The 22,075-nt window shown below is 43.1% G+C and overlaps 1 protein-coding gene across 1 annotated transcript; it reads left to right on the top strand.

The window, feature by feature from the left end:
* The first annotated feature begins 1,314 nt into the window (after positions 1 to 1,314).
* Positions 1,315 to 18,545, top strand: LOC141048614 (cytochrome P450 4A24-like). The gene is made up of 12 exons (XM_073544377.1): positions 1,315 to 1,694; positions 3,910 to 4,054; positions 6,764 to 6,808; positions 7,062 to 7,189; positions 7,438 to 7,562; positions 9,001 to 9,152; positions 9,906 to 10,012; positions 10,111 to 10,301; positions 11,526 to 11,659; positions 12,570 to 12,634; positions 15,809 to 15,891; positions 17,503 to 18,545. Exons 1-12 carry the CDS (start codon positions 1,527 to 1,529, stop codon positions 17,720 to 17,722), a joined length of 1,563 nt encoding a protein of 520 aa, XP_073400478.1. The 5' UTR covers positions 1,315 to 1,526; the 3' UTR covers positions 17,723 to 18,545.
* Positions 18,546 to 22,075: the final 3,530 nt, after the last annotated feature.

Genomic DNA, 22,075 nt, shown 5'->3' with positions numbered 1-22,075 from the left:
ACCACCAGGTCTGTTTGTCGGTCTCGGGGAATGGGAGAATTGTAAGCCACCATGGGAAATGGCAGCGGGAGAGACAGTGTCAGAATCCTGAATCCAGGTTTCCGTGAGGGCCAACAGATTCAGAGAGTTTTTCAGACAGTAATTGTGTAGGAAAGGAAGCTTGTTGCATACAGACCGTGGATTCCAAAGGGCACAATTAAAAGAAAGATGAAGGAGTGCAAATAATATTAGTAAGATTATTAAGGTTTCGATGTGAGGTAGGGTAGGGATTGAGGTTGGGGGATGGTGGACCGGGGTTGGGGGAGATGTCCCCTGAAATTAGTAGGAGCAGGAAGATAAAGAGCAAGTAGTTTTTTGGAATTGTATGAAGATTGTTTGTGCAGTGTGTTTGGGCAAGATGGGCTGAGGTTTTTCAAGAAGGTGAGAAGTGCATGGGAGCTGTACATGGGAGAAGGAATGAGAGAGGAGCTGATGTATATGAGTCGTGATGGAGGGGGGATTGGTCGGTGAAAGTGGATTGCAAGAGAACATAGGAGGATAGGAATAAAGCACATGGATAAAAGGGACAGCAGAGTGTGGGTTACCTGACTCACTGCCATGTAATAACTGCTGTATCACGACGCTTAGCTTCGTGACGCTTTGCTTCTGTGATGCGTGCACCCCCACATGCGTGCACCCCTAAGGATGGCTCTAAATTTATAGTCCAGCCTGCTGGGTCAGAAGAGATGGATTGTGGGAACTGGTTGAGGATAATTTGGCAGCTGGGGTCAGCACACCAGGGTTTTTTTTTTTTGTATATGATGAAGCATGTTTTTTTTTATAATTAATTATACATGTGACAAGTGTCTGTCCAGCCTCCTGCTGGAGATTCTTCTGATTAGCGCAACACCCAAAGGAGGAGACCAGTGCTGGCCCATCACTGCCATCATCTGTACTCCTAATGATATCATTGCAGCTGCAGGCAGGCAAATGGACTGAAGGAAAGGAAGCTACTTGCATATTATTTATATATTTACAGGACTGAACACCAATCCCCTTAATAAAGTGATTTGCAAACTTTCATAACTTTCCATGCTGGACAAAATGACAAAAAAAATTAAAGTTTCGTTACTCTTTAGTGCTCGCTTCTCCACCATCATATTGAACTGTATGTACTTTTTCCTGAAACAAAAACGGGGAAATTACGGGAAAAGTTTGGAAACTGTTTTCATAAAACTTTGACCCTTCCCAATCATCATACAGCTGGATGCGAGGAGGGAGTTACAGAATACTTGCTGGGCAGGATTGACAGGTAAAGGGCAGGCAGCAGCAGCAGCAGCAGCTACGCCTTCCCACTCCCTTTTCCTCTTTCCCTGCATTGTATAACAAATCCACCTCCTCCTCTTGTATATAACACATTGGCCATCTGCAGCTTTTTCCTAGGCCTGCACTAGCCACCATTTCACTTCTGTAGCCACATCCATGGCGCTTTAGTGCAGTCACCGGTCACCAAGGCTGGCATTGCATTGTGCACATTGGCCGCTGCCATGCTTTCCCTGCAGATCACAGCTCTCTGGCATTGGGCTGCTTGGCTTGGTCTGCTCTACTTGATTTTTAAGGTCTCTACGCTCTTTCTGATCTGGAGGGATCTGGTGGCGGCATTCCGACCATTTCCAAGTCCCCTGTGTCACTGGCTGTATGGCAATGCGCGAGAGGTAAGGCGTCATTTTATCTTTCATAGATTGGTTTATTTTGGGCATATAGATGACACTTGTCTTAAGTTCCTGCATCCTTCCAATGACCTTCAGGTATAAAAAACTTAAAAAAAATAAGTAATACATATGTAAAAAAAAAAACGTGATGAAACGGTGTCCTGTTGGCTCAGGAGAGCTTCATGTAGCAATGTGCCTTTTTTTTTTTTAATAAAGCATGGTCTGTTGGACTTTCCATACAAAAGGATGCAATAAAAGCTTTATGCTTATGTTAAACTTTTTTTTTTTAACAATGGAAGTCAATGGGCAACCCATGCCACTTTATTCCTATAAAATGATTTTGCAGATTGGAGTCTCTATTACAAGTGAAATGGCGGATAGACGCAACCGTATCCTTTTCTCAGTTAAGGCTGTGTTCACACTTTCGTTCGGAGATTAAGTTTCAGATTTTCTGCTTTTACTAAAAGAGAAATGGAATTAGGCCGGGATCACACATGCGAGAAACACGGACGAGTCTCACATGTTAATACCCAGCACTGCCGCCGGCACTCGGGAGTGGAGCGTGCGGCTCCATGTATTGCTATATGGCCGCAAGCTCCAATCCGAGTGCCGGGTATTAACATGCAAGACTTGGCCGTGTTTCTCGCATGTGTGATCCCGGCCTTAATGTCCAAATCGGATCGTTGCATAAGGCCGGTTTCACATTTGCATTTCAGGTCGCAGCGATGGCCTGTGCACGGGCGCTGCTAAGCCCCGCCCCCTGCTGCGCCTCCACCGGTAGCTCCGCCTATCGGTGCATGACGCTGCATGCGTCCTGCGTCCCCTATCTGTATCACTGGGGACGCAGGCCGTGCGCAGTATGCGTTTGGCGGCGCTTGCGTCCTTTTGACGGTGCGCCGAGCGCAACCAAATTGCAACAGGTTGCGTTTGGCGCTGGTCGGCGCACCGTCAAAAGGACGCATGCGCCGCCAAACGCATACTGCGCACGGCCTGCGTCCCCAGTGATAAAGACAGAGGACGCATGCAGCGTCATGCGCCGATAGGCGGAGCTACCGGCAGAGGCGTGACAGGGGCGGGGCTTAGCAGCGGCCGTGCACAGGCCGTCGCTGCGCCCTGAAACGCAAATGTGAAACCGGCCTAACTGATGCAAATGGATGCAGCGGGACCCCAGTGATTGTTAGGGAGTCTGTCTACTTTCCATTATGTGCTAGTGTTTTAGAACAGGAAAAAAAATTCTGGATGATGCACTTTTTTTCTGTTCTAATTACCGAAACCCGAGAGGGGGCCCCCTTGCTTCCATTTGCATTAGTTATGCAACTGACCTGTTTTAGACATGAATTCCTTTTCTCTGTTCCTGGAAAAACAGGACAGACAAACTAAAGTGTGAACATGTGAAGCGCAGGAAGAAGTCTGAGAGAAAGCAGCAATATGAAAATTCACAAATGAATTGAAACCAAGGGTATATTCAGGGGTGTAACAATCGCTACCGGGTCTGTGCTATGAGGGACCCTCTGACGTGAGCACAAAATAAGATTATTACCACCGATCCAATAAAAAGTTTACAGACGTATACAAAGGTGACATCAACCCCACAAATATTACCCCACTTGCCACTGCCACAGGGTAAGTGGGAAGTGCAGGGCAAAGAGCCAGAACTGGCCGATCTAAAAAATGTGCCTTTTCAGGAGCGACTGCAGAGTGCTATTCTTTGGCTGGGGGGGCAATATCCATGGCCCTTTAGCAGCCTGAGGATACCAGCCCTCAACTGTCTGCTTTATTTTGGCTGGTTCTCAAAATTGGGGGGACCCAATGCTGTTTTTTTTTTTTTTAACAGTGTGGGGATCCCTCTCTCTATTCTTGATAACCAGTCATGATAAAGCAGAAAGCTGAGAGTTGCAGCCATATTGAATGTCCTTAAGCAACTATTTACCAGCTTGAACCTGTCCATGGAAAAAAGCCAAAAATGGGGTAAATGCATAAAAACTTTCATTGAGTCATACTTTTTATTTTATTTTTTTGTGAACCTAGGATCATTTTCTCAAAAAATGAGATGATTATGTATTCCCGCACATTATGCAAAGATCACTGAGATATAGGATGTAGGGCATTACCATAAGAGAAGGAACACTGCTGGGCATATAATGGTACCTACTGGAGCAAGAGCCGCCCGTTAGACCTGACCCTGAACCAGCGATTCTGATCTACGTTTCTTTTGAAGATTTTGCAGGTTGGAAAGGACTTGGACCTGGTTTACGAGTGTGCACAGTCGCACGTCTACGGCTTTACTTTGTGGCTCAGTAATTTCTATGCATCTCTTATAATTACTCACCCGGATTACGCAAAGGCAGTTTTGGCCAGACAAGGTAAGAGCCCAAAAAGTGCCAAAATATTTCTGATCAGGTCCTGGTATTACCGCAGTAGAGGATTATATAGCATTTGGGATCGTGCAGACTACCATATTTTTGGTCTGAATGTGATCTGACAAAGCATCAGATCACACTTGGACCAGTGGTATTATATGGGAAGGTGCATGTCTGATTTTTTTTTTTTTTTTTTTTCTTCTTCCCCAGTCTGTGTGAGGAAAAAAATTGCAGCAGACATGATTTGCATCCCATATTCAGATGGCACTTGGCCATGCAAATCAGTGAATCTGTGAAAAACATTGGACTGCACTTGGATGACATCTGAGTGCAGTATGATTTCCACGGACTGACACAATGGAGAAAATCGGATCACACTGTGATCAGGCTCTGATTTATGATTAGCCTAATCAGCCCGATTTTTCTTGGATGAGATGCAATATGGTTGTGTGACCCTCCCCCCACCCTCGGCCTTTTAGTTATTGTCACTTCATCTACAGTGAATGGACATTTTTTTTTTAAGTTAGTTTGAGTGATGTGATCAGATGTGACCGATTACAGCCCATTAACCAGCGCCAATCACTTATTTAATGATGGGAGCGTCATTCTGTCCCCATCCAGCGTCGTGTTACTGACAGCACATCTCCTGCTTAGAATAATTATTTTGATGGCAGCACAATGTTAAGTTCACACGGTGAGTTTTTGGTGAAGTTTTTTTTTTTTTTTTACCCTGTGTATTTTTGCTGTTCAAAAACCACGGCACCTTACCGTTCAAGCAAAAAAAGGAGCCAGAAGATAAGTCGCAATATGTGCGCTGGTGTAGAAGCACGTTCACACTGTGGCCATCTAACAAACAAAGCCCAAGAAGAAAACAAAACGGGCAAATACCCTGGAGCAAGTAAATAGTAATTGCACACGAAAATAACATAGGGGACTTGGCTAACACTATTTTGATCAAAAAAGCGTAAAAGTCATCCCACCACGACAAGGTGACCCATCGGGGCGGTCCTGTCTCTAGCATTAAAACCTTGCTGTGTGTCAGTCAACCTCAATATAGATGGGGGCAGGACCGGGGCCCGACTGTCCATGGGAAGCTGTAGAGATATAATGCCTAGCTAAAAAAGGGGGAGCCATGTGGTGGGATGGGTTTTTATGCTTTTTTTTTTTTTTTTTAATCAAAACAGTGTTATAGTTGCTTAGACTGAAAAAACATGTAAAGACCTCTGTCCATCAAATCAAGTTCAACCTTTTTCTTCACCAATTGTACACTTTTATCACTAAATTAACTATTATCCACATATATTAGTGTATCAAGGAAATCATCCAGCCCTTGTATAACAGCTGTTAGTGTCGACCATTACGACCTCGTATAGTCGTAATTCCACAGTCTGACTGCTCTAACTGGAAAGAACCCTTTCCTAGTTAGCTGGCGGAATCGCCTTTCTTCCACCCGTAATGAGTGCCCCCTGGTTCTTAGTATGATCTTTGGAAGGAATAAGTCAAGGGCCAGTGTATTGTACTGGCCACACATATATTTATACATGTAAATGAGATCTCATCGGAGGTGGGGGTTTGTTTGTTTTGTTGTTTTTTTTCCCCTTAGCGAAAGAAGCCCAACTTTTCCAACCTTTCATCATATGAGCGGCCTCCATCCCGTGTAATAATCTAGTGGCCCGCCTTTGAACTGAACTGTTGGGTAAACTCTGGGTAAATATAATTCATGTGCCTTTTGAACTGTTTATTATGCCAGTGAGGTGCACTCTCCATACCTAACCTTCTCTTTATACTTGTAATCATTTGCTCCATTATTTCTAAGGGGTTTTTTTTCTTCCCTCTGAGAAGATTAGATCTGGAAAGACCAGCAATGTCTGTGGTTTAATTAGTTTTGTGCACTAGTATGTTACAAGTTCTGTGGAACACATGACCAGCTTTTAGCACGAGATACAATGATGAACTATCTGTGGTGTAATATATGAGATATAATGGTGAACTGTTTGAGGTTTAACTTTATAACTATTTTATTGTTGCACAAGCACTTTATGTATTTTTGCATGTATTATTTATCTTGTATGTGTCTCTATCTGCTATATTTAATGTGGCCCATATATTAGGTACCAACATTTTTCATCCACCCAGTGTCGTGCTATTTTCCAGTTTCTGTACGGTTTACTATTTCTTCTTTTTTTTTTATATATTTTGTGCAATATTTCTCATTAATAAAATACATTTCTTTTTTTTTTTTTTTTTTTTTTTTGTACAAATTGCCTTTGGAGGACTTTTTTTCTCTACTTGGTTTTTATACCAATATGTGATTCGGGTCTTTTCTTTCAGTTTTGCTGTAGTTTTTTTTGTACTTTGTACAAACAGGACCAGTGACACCCCCCCCTTTTAGAGCTAGAATAGGATAGTGGATAAATTATTGATCATTCGGGGTCCAAAAACTCCAAAGAGCTCCATCTACATGGATTTGAGGTCAAGCATGTGAAGCTCCTCTTCATTCATTCTCTATAAGACTGGCAAAGGTAGCCGAGTAGAGCACACCGCTGTCTCCAGTAGTCCCATAAGGAATGAATGGAGCGGAAGTACGCAAGCTCGTCCTCCCTATCGTATCCATAGTGGATAACTTATTAACTTGGTAGAAACCCCACTAAGTTATGAGTTACTGTTTATTGTGCACCTTTTTATGTATCTAATTTTTTTTTTTGCTTTTAGACCCAAAAGATGACGCTGCCTACAGATTTATAGTCCCCTGGATTGGTGAGTAATATGCCTGAAAACCAAAATGTACATTTCATGTAGCAATATCCGACCCTTAAAATGCATGTGAAAAAGCTGTGATGGGAATTATGTATGGACTGGGTTCCTGAAAAAGACAATGGACGTGTGTTATGAAAATGACACAGTACGAGTATAAGGCTGCTCAAACATTTTAAAACTATGTGGATGTGCTGCAGAATTTTTGCTCATACAATCAGCAGTATGGAGGAGCACATGTCGTTATTTATCCTAGGGGAAGGATTGCTGGTCTCCTCGGGGCAGAGATGGTTCCAACATCGTCGTCTGATCACTCCAGGATTTCACTACGATGTCCTCAAGCCGTATGTGATGCTAATGAGCGACTGCACCAAGATCATGTTGGTAATTACCGTTTCCAATAAATGTCACTCGGTTCATGTAGCCTCCATTATCTGGAGAATCACGGTGTGGGGACTCTGCACTGGCTACAAGCTTTGAGCCCATGGACCTATTGTTTAGTAATGTCCTCTTTTGTGTTTATTGGAGAGACTAGGACTTTACATCTAACCAAGTCCTTGGGATAATCTTCAGATGTTCAGTCCTTTGGCTGGAGAGTAACAAACGTCAATGATCAAATCTCTTTCTTGTAGGAAAAATGGGAGCAGCTGGTACCAAATGAGAAATCAGTGGAGCTTTTCCATCATGTGAGCCTCATGACCCTCGACTCCATCATGAAATGCGCCTTCAGCTACAGCAGCAACTGCCAGACGGACAGGTAAATGATGGAATGGAGACACCTGAAACCTCAGACCCCAGGGCTGTACCATGCTCATTGGGCAAATGTGCCAGGAAAGTTCCTGGCGTATACCTCGGATGTGACCATTGGTCGCCATTCACATTGCTTTTCTGCAAAAAAAAAAAAGAGGAGCTCCATCTATATGTAGTGGAGGTTGAGGATACATCGCTTCCCAATTTCATTTTCTAAGGGACTGGCAGGATTAGCAGAGCGCTGAACTGAACTTTCTTGACCAATCGCATACACCAGGGTTCCCAAACTCCAGTCCTCAAGGCCAACCAACAGGTCATGTTTCAGGATTTCCCTTGCATTCTACAGGTGATGCAATTATCACCTGGGCAATGCTAAGGAAATCCTGAAAACATGACCTGTTGGTGGGCCTTGAGGACTGGAGTTGGGGATCCCTTCCATTTGGGATCATTGGGGGTTTCAGTAGGTTGGACTTTCAGCAAACGTGAGATCATCCCCTGCCTACATCTTTAAATTTTGAGAACATTCTTTTAAGGTTTGTATGATATTAAAGGAACATGGTTTGAGCCTTATGTTGCATGCATGCCACTCAGAATATGAAGGCAATACAAAGGAAACATGAGTTCTTTTTGAAATCCTAGGGAAATCTTATTCAGGGCGACCATTAATTATAATTCTTCATAGTAGAGGGGAAGTAACAGTTTGCCGGCACATAGCTATGACACAGTTCTCAGCTGGAGTTGATCACAGGGGTTTTATTCAAGTTTCTTTTCATAACACAGAATGACTTATCTTCATGCAATGCTTCAACAACATATATGAAGGTCTCTTCACAGATAACTTTTCTTCATACACCGTGTCTTATCCTAAGCAGAACTGTACCTTGCTCATGCAGTGAGGCCCATATCCATAAGTCATGCAGTGAGGTGGGGGAAAGGGGATGAGTCCGGTGCTATAGCTCTCTCACTTCGATCTTGAGGTAATAGAGATGCTCCTGGCTGTCCTGACTGCTTCTATGATTACAGCAATTGCTTCCCTGGAAGAACTGGGCTATACAGCTGGTCTCAGTGTGGCAGGAGACTCTCTAGCACAGGGTTCCCCAACTTCAGTCCTCAAGACCCACCAACAGATCATGTTTTCAGGATTTCCTTAGTATTGCTCAGGTGATAATTGCATCACCTGTGCGATACAAAGGAAATCCTGAAAACATGATCTGTTGGTGGGCCTTGAGGACTGGAGTTGAGGAACCCTGCTCTAGCACACACCTTACTCTTGAATGTCCAGAACACACAACTTTCCCAGTATCCCCTGAGGCTGAGCTAATCACTCCCTGTCTGCTATAACCGTTTTAACTTCTAAAATTGCTTGACGATTTTAGAATCTTCACTGTTGATTTATCTGTCACATTTACTTTGCTACAATCGGATCTTGATTTTTGTCCTGGCAGTGAAAATGCCTACATTAAAGCGGTGTACGAGCTGTCTTACCTAGTGGACCACAGGTTCCGTCGCTTCATTTACCATTTTGACTTAATCTACTACCTGAGCCCAGAAGGATTTCGCAACCGGCGAGCGCTGAAAATAGCACATGAACATACAGGTAGGGTCCATCTATACATCTATATACATAAACAGAGAGCACAGAATGACAATTGTGCAGAAATATCCTGCAGTAAAACATAACAGTAGTCAGCAAGTGCTGATGAAAAGATGATGGCAAATACAGGGTATTTAGTCGATCCTTTTTTTGCAAAAAAATGTCTATCAAGCTGCTTCACCGCGTCAAGGTAACCCTATTGAAACAGTCCCTATCTAATGTATTTAAAACCTGAACATGTGAACAGTGTCTAAATGAACAGGATGAAGATAGGCCGCTTCCTAGTATGGGCACGTGATACTATGGGTCCAACTCTATCCAGAATATCTATCATCTTAAAGTATGTGTCCCACAAATATAATATATTGCCTATCCATAAGGCAAATAAGTTGTTGGGGGTCTAGGTGCTGAGACCTCCTCTGATGCTGAGTCTAAAGTCCCCTATATGAATGGAGCGGTTGTGAGCATGTGCGACCACCTCTCCTATAGACAGTGAATGGAGCAGTGGTCGGACATGCTAATGGCCACGCCATACACACAGGGCTCCCTCCCCTTTAGACCCCAAGCAATCAGACATTTATCACTCATGAATGTCTTTTCTTATGATACAGTAAGAATAAATTCTACTCTTCAATTTTTCCATTTAAGAAGTTTGTTCCCACGCATTTCGCAGGATAATGCAACGCTGCACCTTCCCTTCATATTAGTGGAATATCTGCAGAATTAAAGTAATTTCCATTGTGGATTGTATCCTAGATAAAGTTATTAAGCAGAGGAAGGAGTCGCTGAAAAATGAGAAAGAATTGGACAAAATCGGTCAAAGGAGACATCTGGATTTTCTTGATATCCTTCTGTGTGCGAAGGTGAGTGCCGAACCCTGGACTTTACTATCAGTGTAAGCATCATTATTTGTAATTTACGCTGTCCTGGTATAATTCTCTACTCTTATGTGTGGTTCTAGGATGAGAATGGTCATGGACTGTCGGATGAGGACCTGCGGGCAGAGGTGGACACCTTCATGTTTGAGGGACATGATACAACGGCCAGCGGGATCTCGTGGATATTATATACCTTGGCAAAGCACCCCGAGCACCAGGAGAAATGTCGGGAGGAGATTAGAGGGGTCTTAGGAAGTCGGGACACAGTGGAATGGTGGGACTCATCGCAGCAATTATTATTTATTATTATAGCGCCATTTAATCCATGGCACTTTACTGTACTTGTATGTATTATGTATACCCCTCCTCGCATGTAATCTTTTAAAATATAAGTCACGACTGGTACAGGAGGAGAGAGGACCCTGCCTGCGAGGGCTCACAATCTACAACGGGATGGGTGAGGATACAGTAGGCGAGGGTAGAGCAGGTTGTGCAGCGGTTTGGTGGATCGGTGGTTTCTGCAGGTTGTAGGCTTGTCGGAAGAGGTCGGTCTTCAGGTTCTTTTGAAGGTTTCGATGGTAGGTGAGAGTCTGATATGTTGTGGTAGAGAGTTCCAGAGTAGGGGGATGGATGCGCGGGAGCAATGCCACAGATATTTGAATTGTGTGATTTAAAGGGATTTTGCAGGTCTTGAACCCTTTCTGATAAGTCCAATTATCACTTTTGTTCTTTTTCTTCTCCCCCGCCTTTCTTCCAAAAGCTACAACTTTTTTTTTTTTTTACCCACATAGCCATAGAAGGACGTGATTTTTTACAAGATGAGTAGTAATTTTGAACAACTCCATTCAGTTTACCATATAGTGTACTGGAAAATTGGGGTGAAAATAGTCTTGAATGGTGCGTAATTTTGAAAAAAATAATTTCACAAGTTTTTTTTTGTTTTTTTTTTTGGGGGGGGGGATGATTTGGTTTTTTTTTCAATAGTCAGTGTACAGCAAAAATGAACTGGTAATATAATTTTCCAGGTCAGTACGATCACTGTGATATCAAAATTGTATCATTTATTATTTTTAGTAAAGTTCTGAATTTTATCTAACCACTAAAATAAAATATTAATCTTTTATTTACATTGTTAGAGAAAATTCTGATTTTTTTTTTTTAATAATAATTCTATTTTCTGAATTTCCTAAGCACCAAATTATTATTTTTTAAGTGGTTAGATAAAATCCTGATTTTTATTAAAATATTGTTAATGATTTATTAACAATAATATTATTAAAGTTCTGAAATGTCTCTAACCACTAAAATGAAATAATAATAATAATTTACTTTAGTGGTTAAAGAAAATTCAGAACGCTGTGGCCATTCCATGAAACCAAAAAATTAAATGTCAGCCAAACCCATCTCTTATAATGGACAACATGGGTATGATTAAGTTGTACTCTTTACACGTAAAGCTAAAATTCTTTAGGGTTACAGCATCCGAATATTTCTGCAGGGAAGACCTCGGAAAGATCCCCTATACTACAATGTGCATTAAGGAGGGCCTGCGCCTGTATCCCCCAGTACCTGGAGTCGCCCGGAAACTTAGCAAACCGATTACATTCTGTGATGGTTGGAGTCTTCCTGCAGGTCAGCGACTTTTTTTTTTTTTTTTTTTTATAAAACTGACACTCGTGTGTGAATGAGGCCTTAAGGTACTGTCACACTTAGCGATGCACCAGCGATCCCGACCAGCGATATGACGCGGTCAGGATCGCTGGTACATTACTAAGTGGTCGCTAGTGAGCTGCCACACAGGAAGATCTCACCAGCGACATAGCAGCGGTCGGGGGTCGCTACTTACCTGTCACACCAGGCGATGAAGACGTCCTCCCGCCCGGCTCCACGCGTCGCTCGTCGTCACAGCAGGAAGCGCCGCAGGAAGCGCCCGACGAGAAACGGCCCAGGACGTTCTCACGCGATCAGCAATAACCAGCGGGGGAGCGGTCGGAGGTAAGTATCAGACATAGCGATATCGCTTAGTGTGACGGGCCCTTTAGTTTAACCTTACTTAACCTATATACTCAACACCAGTTCCTAAATAAATAAAAGCTCAATAATCCCTCATTTTATAAACGCTGCCAAAATCACTATTGCAAAACACCGGAAGGACACAGATCCCCCCTGAGCAATTAGTCACCGCTCATAGCAGCAGCTATAAGTGCACCACAACATGGAATAACAGCCGGCTTTGCAGGGCATCAGTACAGAGCTAGCTGTTGCAGCGCATGAAATGAGTGTGTACTAAATACTCTGACAATTAAAACAATGAACGGTCCTCACTATAAGGTGCCTCGGATACAATACATGGACAATATGGAGAAGAAAAAAAAAGTTGCAGTACTAAATAAGACCGCCAGGTGGCAGAGATTCCATACATTTATTTTTCGGAACCCCTGCAGTGCCAGCGACCACTGAGCGCTGTCCGGCCTCATTTCCATAGTGAGGCATTTTCTTCAATTTTGTAATAAATTATTATTTTTCCCTTATTTTCCCGCAGGTGCAACGGTTATCCTCAGCATTTACTGCATAAACCGATGCGCTGGTTTCTGGAAAGACCCAGAGGTAAAGTCGGCTGATTGCTAAACTATTAGAATATATTTAGATGTTGCATTTTTTGCAGAGTTTTTTTTCTTTTCTGCGTACAGTATGCGTGTTTTTTTTTTTTTTTTTTTACAGCGTTTCTAACTGCATTTTTCACTCCTTAATTTGAATGGGTGAAAAGTGCTGCAAAACTACTAAAAGAATTGATGTGCTGCATCTTGGCAGAAATGCAGCAGGGCTAGATATAAGCGGAGGGAGAAAAAAACAGCAGTTGCATGAGATTTCATTAATTTTGCTGGTACTGTAAACCGCTGCTTATTTTACACACCAAATATACTGCACAAAAATGCTGGAAAATAAGTCACATGAACATACCGTTAATGATTTGTGGTATAACGTACTATATGATTAAATATTGCATTATGTATTGTGACTTATTCCAATGAATGTGACAGGTGTATGATACCTGCTGTTTGTGCACATAAGGGCTCATACTCATCTGTGTTTAAAATGGACGGGTGGAATCCGATAAAAAAATAAAAAATAAAAAAAAAATCAGATTGCACTCTGACTATTGTTAACCAGCTATGAACCCGTTCTACTCCCGGGTGGTGAGCATTTTTATTGGTATATGGTCTCCTATCCTGCTATGTGCTGCCACCCTCCTATCCTGGTACGCATCGCACCCCTCATTCCTATCCTGGTATGCATGGTACCCCCCCAATCTTCATTCTGGTATGCATGGTCCCCTCATCCCCCAATCCTGGTATGCATGGTACCCCTCATCCCCCAATCCTGGTATGCACGGTACCCCTCATCCCCCCAATACTGGTATGCATGGTACCCCTCATCCCCCAATCCTGGTATGTATGGTCCCCTCACCCCCCAATCCTGGTATGCATGGCCCCCTCATCCCCCAATCCTGGTATGTATGGTCCCCTCACCCCCCAATCCTGGTATGCATGGTACCCCTCATCCCCCAATCCTGGTATGCATGGTACCCCTCATCCCCCCCTATCCTGGCATGCATGGCCCCCTCACCCCCCAATCCTGGTATGCATGTCCCCCTCACCCCCCTATCGTGGTTTGCATGGCCCCCTCACTCCTATTAAAAATACACAAAAAAAACCATTTATACTCGCCCTTCTTTCTTGTGCTCCAGCGCTGTTCTGCTGGAGGCCGGGGCAGGAATGCGGCCGGAATCGCGTATGCTCATAGCGCTGTCTTCAGTGTGTCATCAGTAAAAGTATGTCTTCAGTAACATGGCGCCGGATCGCGCTATGCGCATGCGCATGCGCGATTCCGGCCCGGCGCCATATTGCTGAAGACACACTGTAAGTGTGTCTTCAGTAAAAGGGCACCGGATCACACATGTGCAGCGTGATTCCGGCTGCACTCCAGCCCCGGTCTTCAGGCGAAGAGAAGCGCCGCGGCAACGCTCCTCCCGGTCAGGTATGTAAGTATGGCGTTGGAGATAGCGGTATGCAGTGTGTACGGTACCGCCATCTCCGACGCCATACACACGCCTCACCGCTGGCTGCCTCACTCTGTCTTGAGCCAGACTGCACAGGCGCGTCGTGCTTGCGCAGTCTATAAAGGCTTCGGACAGAGTGACGCTTACAGCGTTATATTAAAGATTCCGTGTTCATCAGCAAATTTTTTTATTTTATTTTTTTTTGTTACTCACCCATCTGATAGGAAACCAGACATTTCATTGCCTGAGTACAGTAAATTAATAGTGTGAGCCGTTAGAATAGATATTTAATTTTCTCAACCAGCTGAGGGAAAGCCGACAGCTAGGAGCTGATGTTTATAGTCTGGGAAGGGGGTAATACATGTGACTCTTCTTGGGCTATTAATGCTAGCTCATAGTTGTCTACTTAGCCTTTACTAATAAGAGATGAACCCCCCCCAAAAAAGTGGGGTCCCCCATATTAATAACCAGCAAAGACTAGGCAGACAGCTGCGGACTGACATTAATAGTCTAGGAAGGGGCCATGGATATTTTCCCCCTGCCAAGCTAATAACATCAGCCCTCAGCTGCCCCAGAAATGGCTCATCCACGTGTGATACATGGATTATCTGCTGACATGTGAGTATAAGTTTGCTTCTTTTTTTTTTTTGTAATTTAAATGGGTAAAAGAGGGTGGGGAGTTTTGACTATGGGGTTAGTAATAAGGGCACGCCTTATACACGCCTCTCCATTACTAACCCCTGGGCATGCTGTCAGCTGACAATACAAAGCTGGCATCAACCCCAATACTATCCCCCCATTTGCCACCGCACCAAAGCAAGTGGGAGGAGCAGAGGCTAAGTGCCAGAATTGATGTATCTTATTGATGTGCCATTTCTAGGGCACCTGAGAGCCGATTTTCTTAGTCTGAGAGGGGGCCAAAATCTATTGCCCTGTCCTAGGCTATTATCAGCCATCAGCTGTCTGCCTAGCCTTTACAGGCCATTAATAATAGGGGGGACACTATGTCATACTTTTTGTGGGTTCACCCCTTTTTAATTACTAGTAAAGGCTAAGTAGACAGCTGTGAGCTGAGATTATTAGGCTGGGAAAATCCATGATTATTACCCCCCCCACACTTCCCAGACTAGCTAGTTACATGTACAGTAAGCTGCACTATATAATCTATCTCTGTATCTAAGATTGTTTTATTACTTACTAAACTAGCTTGAAATGACAGACTTCCTGTATGTAAAAGCTGATGTTAAAACACATTGCATACGGATGCAAGTTGAGAAAAATCTCATTGTACTCACATGACACTCGACCGACTTTTCAGGACCAACATCGGACCAATTATCTAAACGCAGATGAGTATGAGCCCTCTTTCTTAATATCACTCGCCCTAGTCCACCAACACTACCACATCATTTTTCCAGTTCCAGCATCCAGCAATTTTTATATTCAGGTCTTCGGAGATGACAAGTTGACATGAACATGTGACCTTTGTGGTCCCTGACGCAGATAATGAGTGTCCATGTTGAAATGTCATGATGGAAGTGAGAGTACAGAATCTAGCAGGCAATTGGGAAGTGACAGCAGAGAATCAATAGGGAATCTGGATTTAGTTATATAGTTTCATACCATTGTAAGCTTTAGGTCAAATATTTCCATGGCGTGGACGACTCCTATTACCCCGTACACTAGTCGATCTGTGCAATAATTTTTTTTTCTCACCTTAGGTGTTTGATCCACTGCGGTTTTCAGTGGAGAATTCGTCAGACAGACACCCCCACTCCTTTATTCCCTTTGCAGCTGGAGCCAGGTAGGACAAGGATTTACTGTTTCAGAATCTTAAATGGGGTACTCCGGGGAGATAAAATAATTTTGTCCTGTCCCTGAAATCATATACTATAGAAATGAGATGCCCAGTAACCCTTGCAATTCCGTGTGACAGCAGCTGCTCCTCACTGCTCCCCCTCCCTCCCACTTGGGTCATTACACCACACATTAGTGTGCTACTCCCCTCTGTAAGGAACAACCAGCCTGAGAAGAGGAGGCATAGTCATGCCCTCTGTTCTCTGCAGAGAAACATCCATTATAAGGAAACTGACTGATCACAGCAGGGAGCCGCACACTGCTGTAATGTCCTAGACAGAGGGGTGAGCAGTGCAGTGAAGAGCAGCGGCTATCACACCAGCCCCTGATAATGATTCTCTGTCTGCAGTCTGGGGTGAGGGAATGCCCCCTCTTGGCATGGCTTTTACTCACAGAGGGGAGCTGCACACCGGTGTATGATATAATGTCCCAGATGAGAGGGGGAGCAGTGAGGAGCAGCTGCTGTCACAGTGAATTATAAGGGATATAAAGTTCATAAAACTGAACCCTGAATCTCATCTTAATAGTTTGAGGGCAGGGACTGTACAATATATTTTTTTATCTCCCTGGAGTATCCCCTTAAGCATTCTGCAAAAAAATGAATTTTTAACCTGATGAGTTAAATGCTAAAAAAGAAAAAAAATAGGATATACAACCTGCTACTCTCCCAAATGTCAGTATATCACTGTTCAATTTCTATTTACTAAACATTTTATCAAAAAGCAAAAAAAAAAAACTATGTTTAAAACTCAACACCACACAAGGAACAACACAAATACGGTGATCCATTCCTCCACATCCCAAGGTATTACAAAAAAACAAATCCATGAAATCCATGGAAACAAGAGATTTCTGTTTGAAGCTTCTTGAAGTCTATGCAACTCTTGAAGAAGCCACAACCAGAAACAGTGATACATGTGGGATCTGCATCCTTGAAGGGACACTTTTGAAACCAACTGGGTGAACACACTTTTAAGCTTTTGCTGGACTCATCCCTTTTAAAGGGAACCTGACATGTCCTCAAATGCTATTAACCTGCAGATAAGAGGTTAATATACAGTTTAGTAGCGTTAAAGTGCGGTTTGAAAGATGTGACTACCGGGAGAAAATCATTTTTAATTTTTTCCTCCTGGAAGCTGCCAGCTTTCAGTCATAGAGGTGTGCCAGGGATAGCTAGCCGATGCGTGGTGGCTGTAAGCACGCCCACAGACTTTGACTGACAGCTCGCTCTGCAGTGACTCTGTACAGTGCAGGTGCCCAGACACGCTAGTAGTCACCACTCGCAAGGCTGTGCGTGTTGACTAAAGCCACTTTGTGCACGCATCTATGACTGAAAGCTGGTGGCTTCCAAGAAGTATAAAGTTTTTTTTGTTTGTTTGGTTTTTTTTGTCCCAGTAGCCGCCAGACGGCACTATATGAATATTAATTGGTAGATTAACCCTATATCTGTATGTAAATAGCGCTTAGGGACACGACAGGTTCCCTTTAATTATAGTGTACGATAATGTAACCTCGTGTGTAACTCTGATCAGATGACGCTGTACACCTTCTGTTACAGAAATTGCATTGGGCAGAACTTCGCTATGAATGAGATGAAAGTGGCCGTGGCTCTTATATTACAGAGATTTCAGCTTCTGCCCGACCCTGAAAATGAACCGCAGAAAATTCCTCAGATAGTTCTCCGATCTATGAATGGAATTCATCTAAAGCTGAAGAAGATTGAGCCCGATCATGGGAAAGTGGGGATCAGAGCTGACGGTATAGGGGACGCTGTATAGACAGCGGCACCTCAATAATTCACTAAGAAAAACTATGTTCGTCCTGTCGCTCTCCAGCTATTGCAAAACTACAACTCCCAGCATGCCCTGGCAATTCCAGGTTGGGAGTTGTAGACCGCTGTTTTATGGATCATTAAATCATATGTTTTATTATAATAATAATAAACCAGCCAGTCCTCAGCTGACAGATCCAGCTCCGCCCCATCCATCCATGTGACTGCTGCAGCCAATCACTGGCCTCCAATAACTGCTACCAGGCATAGAGGCCAGTGTTTGGCTGCAGCAGCATACTTCCAGCAGGTAATTTCATGTTTTATACTCTTATAGGGATTGTCTGCCATTAATACTTTGGTACAAGATAAAGATACCGAACGATCTAGAGGCACAACATGACGCTCTGGGGTCCCAATGTGAAATCTGAAGAAGGGCCCCCACCTACCTTGTGCCTTTTTATACTCCTGAAATTAGGACCAGTGTACCATTGCTATCTCTGCCCTCATTTGTCATGATTCTAACATACATTATGGAAGTTGTAAGACGAATAACTTAGCCGTAGACATTCAGTAAAATACATATTTGAAGCCTCTATTCCAGGACCCCTTAAACAACACACACTAATTATTATACTGTTTTATTTTTACTTTTTTTTTTTTTTTGCAACCTCTGAAACCTTCGATGTATTCCATCCTCCATTGCTGTAATTTACGAACTCTACACTGGGACAAAACACCGAAAAACAAAAGCAATTCAGGTTTTAGTTCACTACTGTAGCCTCTTTATACAATTAATATAATTTTAGAATAAAAGTCATTTTTGTTCTTTATATGTTTGGTATTTTCATTTATTCTGTAAACCTGTATCTACCACTACCTACCAGCAGGTGGCAGCAAACACTTTACAACACAACTGCATGGCCATATGAGCCTAATTAAATGGTTCGGAAACGAAAATTCCCTGAAAAAAGCCACAAACTGATCTCCTAATTTGTACCAAGATCCCATCTGATATGTCTGTGTTCATGTTTCCTGATCACCAAAATTACAATTTGCTTTTATTATTATTACCCATCTTATCACAGAAAAAGAGAGGCAGATAAAGGAACGGCAAAACCCTAAATTTTCGATGTGCACCATGATATGACTGCAAGGAGCCATATTACCATTCCGTGTATTTCCCCCTAATACTTCTAGATGGTCATCATATAGTTACCGACGAATAAACATCGCCATATTGATACTGAACATCTCCACTATACCAATAATAAACCATATAAAGGGGATAAATACCGCATACAATGACCATATATTATCACAGCAGAGTGTATGAATATAACCACCATCCTGTGATTAAACAGAATGCACTAATCCAAGACCAATATATCAATAATATCTCATACAAGGGATAACTACCACCACGCCATGACCAGACCACATATTACCACCACATAGTGACTGAATACTACCACATACAAGGGATAAATACTGCCACACCATGACTGGACTACACACTATCACCACATAGTGACCGAATAATATCACATGCAAAGGATAAATACCGCCAAACCGCAACAGGACCACATATTATCACCACACAGTGATCGAATAATACAACGTACAAGGGATAAATACCAACCACACATGACCAGACCACATATTACCACCACATAGTGACCAAATAATACCACATACAAATGTATAAATACTGTCACACCATGACCAGACTACATATTACCACCAAATAGGGAGTGAATGATACCACATACAAAGGATTAATACCACCAAACTGCAACAGGACCGCATATTACCACCACATTGTGAACGAATAATACAAGTACAAGGGATAAATACCGCCACACCATGACCAGATCACATAGTGCCTGAATAACACCATGTACCATTGATAAATACTGTCACACCGTGACCAGACCACATATTACCACCACATAATGTCAAATAATACCACATACAATAGATAAATACCGCCACACTATGACCAGACCACAGTGACCAAATAGCACCTCATGCAATGGATAAATTCTGCCAAACTGTGACCAGAGCACATATTACCACTATATAGTGACCAAATAATGCCACTATACTGACAAAAACCATAATACATAAAACCTGTGGTTCAAAGCCAACCTCAACCACAATATGAGCATTATTGTTTTAATATCAAAGTTTATTAAATTGTTAAATATATATATGCATACTACATTCACAAGGAAAATGAACAAATACTTGTGACAAACATGGCTCCATGAAAAAATGTTTAATTATATCGCCGCATGGTATGAGACATAATGTGATCTGTTTATAAAGTAGTAGATATTAATCCGTTGTGATAAACTGCTGAAATCAATCTCCCACATTTACCATATGACTACACTTAAGCCAATTATATCACTCAGGGATTACAACAGAGAGCTAGGTGCCATGAACCCTCTGCATCTCAACTCACAATACTCAGTGATTCAAACACTCGAATCTTACTGGTAAGGGTTAAATGCAAGATCACCTGCACTCAGTAGCATAACCGGCAATAAAACACTCAGACAAAGATGAAAGATCCATATGTACACATTACCTGGATCCTTAGCGGCATACAACACCGTAAACAGGAGCCTTGTCACCCGACCCCCGACGTGCACGTTTCGCCCTGCTTCCTCAGGGGGCGTGTCTAAACAAAGAGTGTGCTCTCCTTAAAAATGCACTTCAGCCAATAGAAAAGTCCTGATCATTAAAATACACCCACCCACGTGTGCTTATAGGCGCATGCAGCAACGGGGCACAGCTCTCATTTAATGAGGCATACCAGGTGCGGTCTCGGTGGCTAAACCACACCCCCCCCGCGAACAATGACGCGGAGATGGGATGTGGCGCCAGCGTCAGTGACCATCGTCCATATGCCCCGAGCGCGCCCAAGTCAGAGCATGCGCACTGGCACCAATGGGATAAGGAGGTGAAGTTTATCAAAGAGTGTGCAACCACACATCAGTGCACGCGTGAACCCCGCGCTACACCAAGCTATGACATAATGCAAGTCAAAAATACCGTGAGAGTGCACATAAACCAGCACCTCATAGTCCTCCATACAGTATAATGCACCTCATAGTCCTCCATATAGTATAATGTACCCCATAATCCTCCATACAGTATAATGCACCCCATAGTTCTCCATACAGTATAATGCACCTCATAGTCCTCCATATAGTATAATGCACACCATAGTCCTCCATATAGTATAATGCACACCATAGTCCTCCATAAAGTATGATGCACACCTCACAGTCCTCCAAACAGTATTATAGTCAACTCAATTTACTCATGGATTTAAAAAAATAAATACATACCTATCCCTGTTTCCCCGCCACTCCTGTCTCTGCAGCACATCTTTTCAGCAGCTATACTGGCCGACACAGCGTGGCGCGATGAAATGACTTTATCACGCCCGCTGGCTCAGATGTCAGATGCCAAGGGGAAATGTTTGAGGGAGCCGACAGCTTCCCTCCTCCATCATTGCTTTCAATTGTAAAAGCAGATGGATACTGATACAGTTGAATTTGCAATGTTGGGCTGGGGTGGGTGCCCAGAGCCAGCACTGGCACTGTGGCCTCCCAAATCATAGTCCCCATACGGCTTCGCATTCTGCCATTATTAGCGGCACGTCACTGGCTAGGGGACCTTGTGGGAGTGGGAACCCTGCCCAATTTTCATCTTACCATAAAGCTGTCCCTGATTGCAGGGACTCATTACTTGCCCATTACCCACTGCTCTGGAGTTTGATCCCTTTTTTATTTATTTATTAAAAACTTAGAAGAAGGCTGCTGCAGATCCACGGAGTGAAGAAACCTGTGAAGCATGTGACAAATTACGTGGTTTGTCCTGATGAAGTGTATTACTTCGAAACGCGTTGACTAATAAACCGCATTTCTACGTATCTCGTCTTCTGCTCATCACTGGGCCGCTGGAAGCGCAGATTTAATCCACTTCTTCCAGCTTCACAAGTCCAACAATATAGTAGTAGCGTACAGTATTTCTGCCCCCATACAGTTATAGTGTCCACCTTTTATGTCTCAATACAGTCCCAAATTGTGGCCCCATGAATTACTAATAATGTATCAGCCACAATGGGGAATATTATTAATGTTCCCCATTGTGGAGTAATAGTGTCCCCTGATCCGGCTCCTATACAGTAATAATGTACGCCAACTGCTCCTGTACACCAATAATGTCCCCCAATTGACCTCCTACAGTAATTATGTTTTATTTTAATTCTTTTACCTATCCCCGCTTCCACAAGTCACGTCCTCTTCCTACTCCATAGCCGGCACACCTAACTACATGCACCGCC

Source organism: Dendrobates tinctorius, unplaced genomic scaffold, assembly GCF_039654945.1.
Source record: "Dendrobates tinctorius isolate UK_male_01 unplaced genomic scaffold, ASM3965494v1 ptg000138l, whole genome shotgun sequence".
Taxonomy (NCBI): Eukaryota; Metazoa; Chordata; class Amphibia; order Anura; family Dendrobatidae; genus Dendrobates; species Dendrobates tinctorius.
The sequence above is the reverse complement of the archived record's forward strand: the minus strand, read 5'-3'. Positions and strand labels throughout refer to the sequence as shown.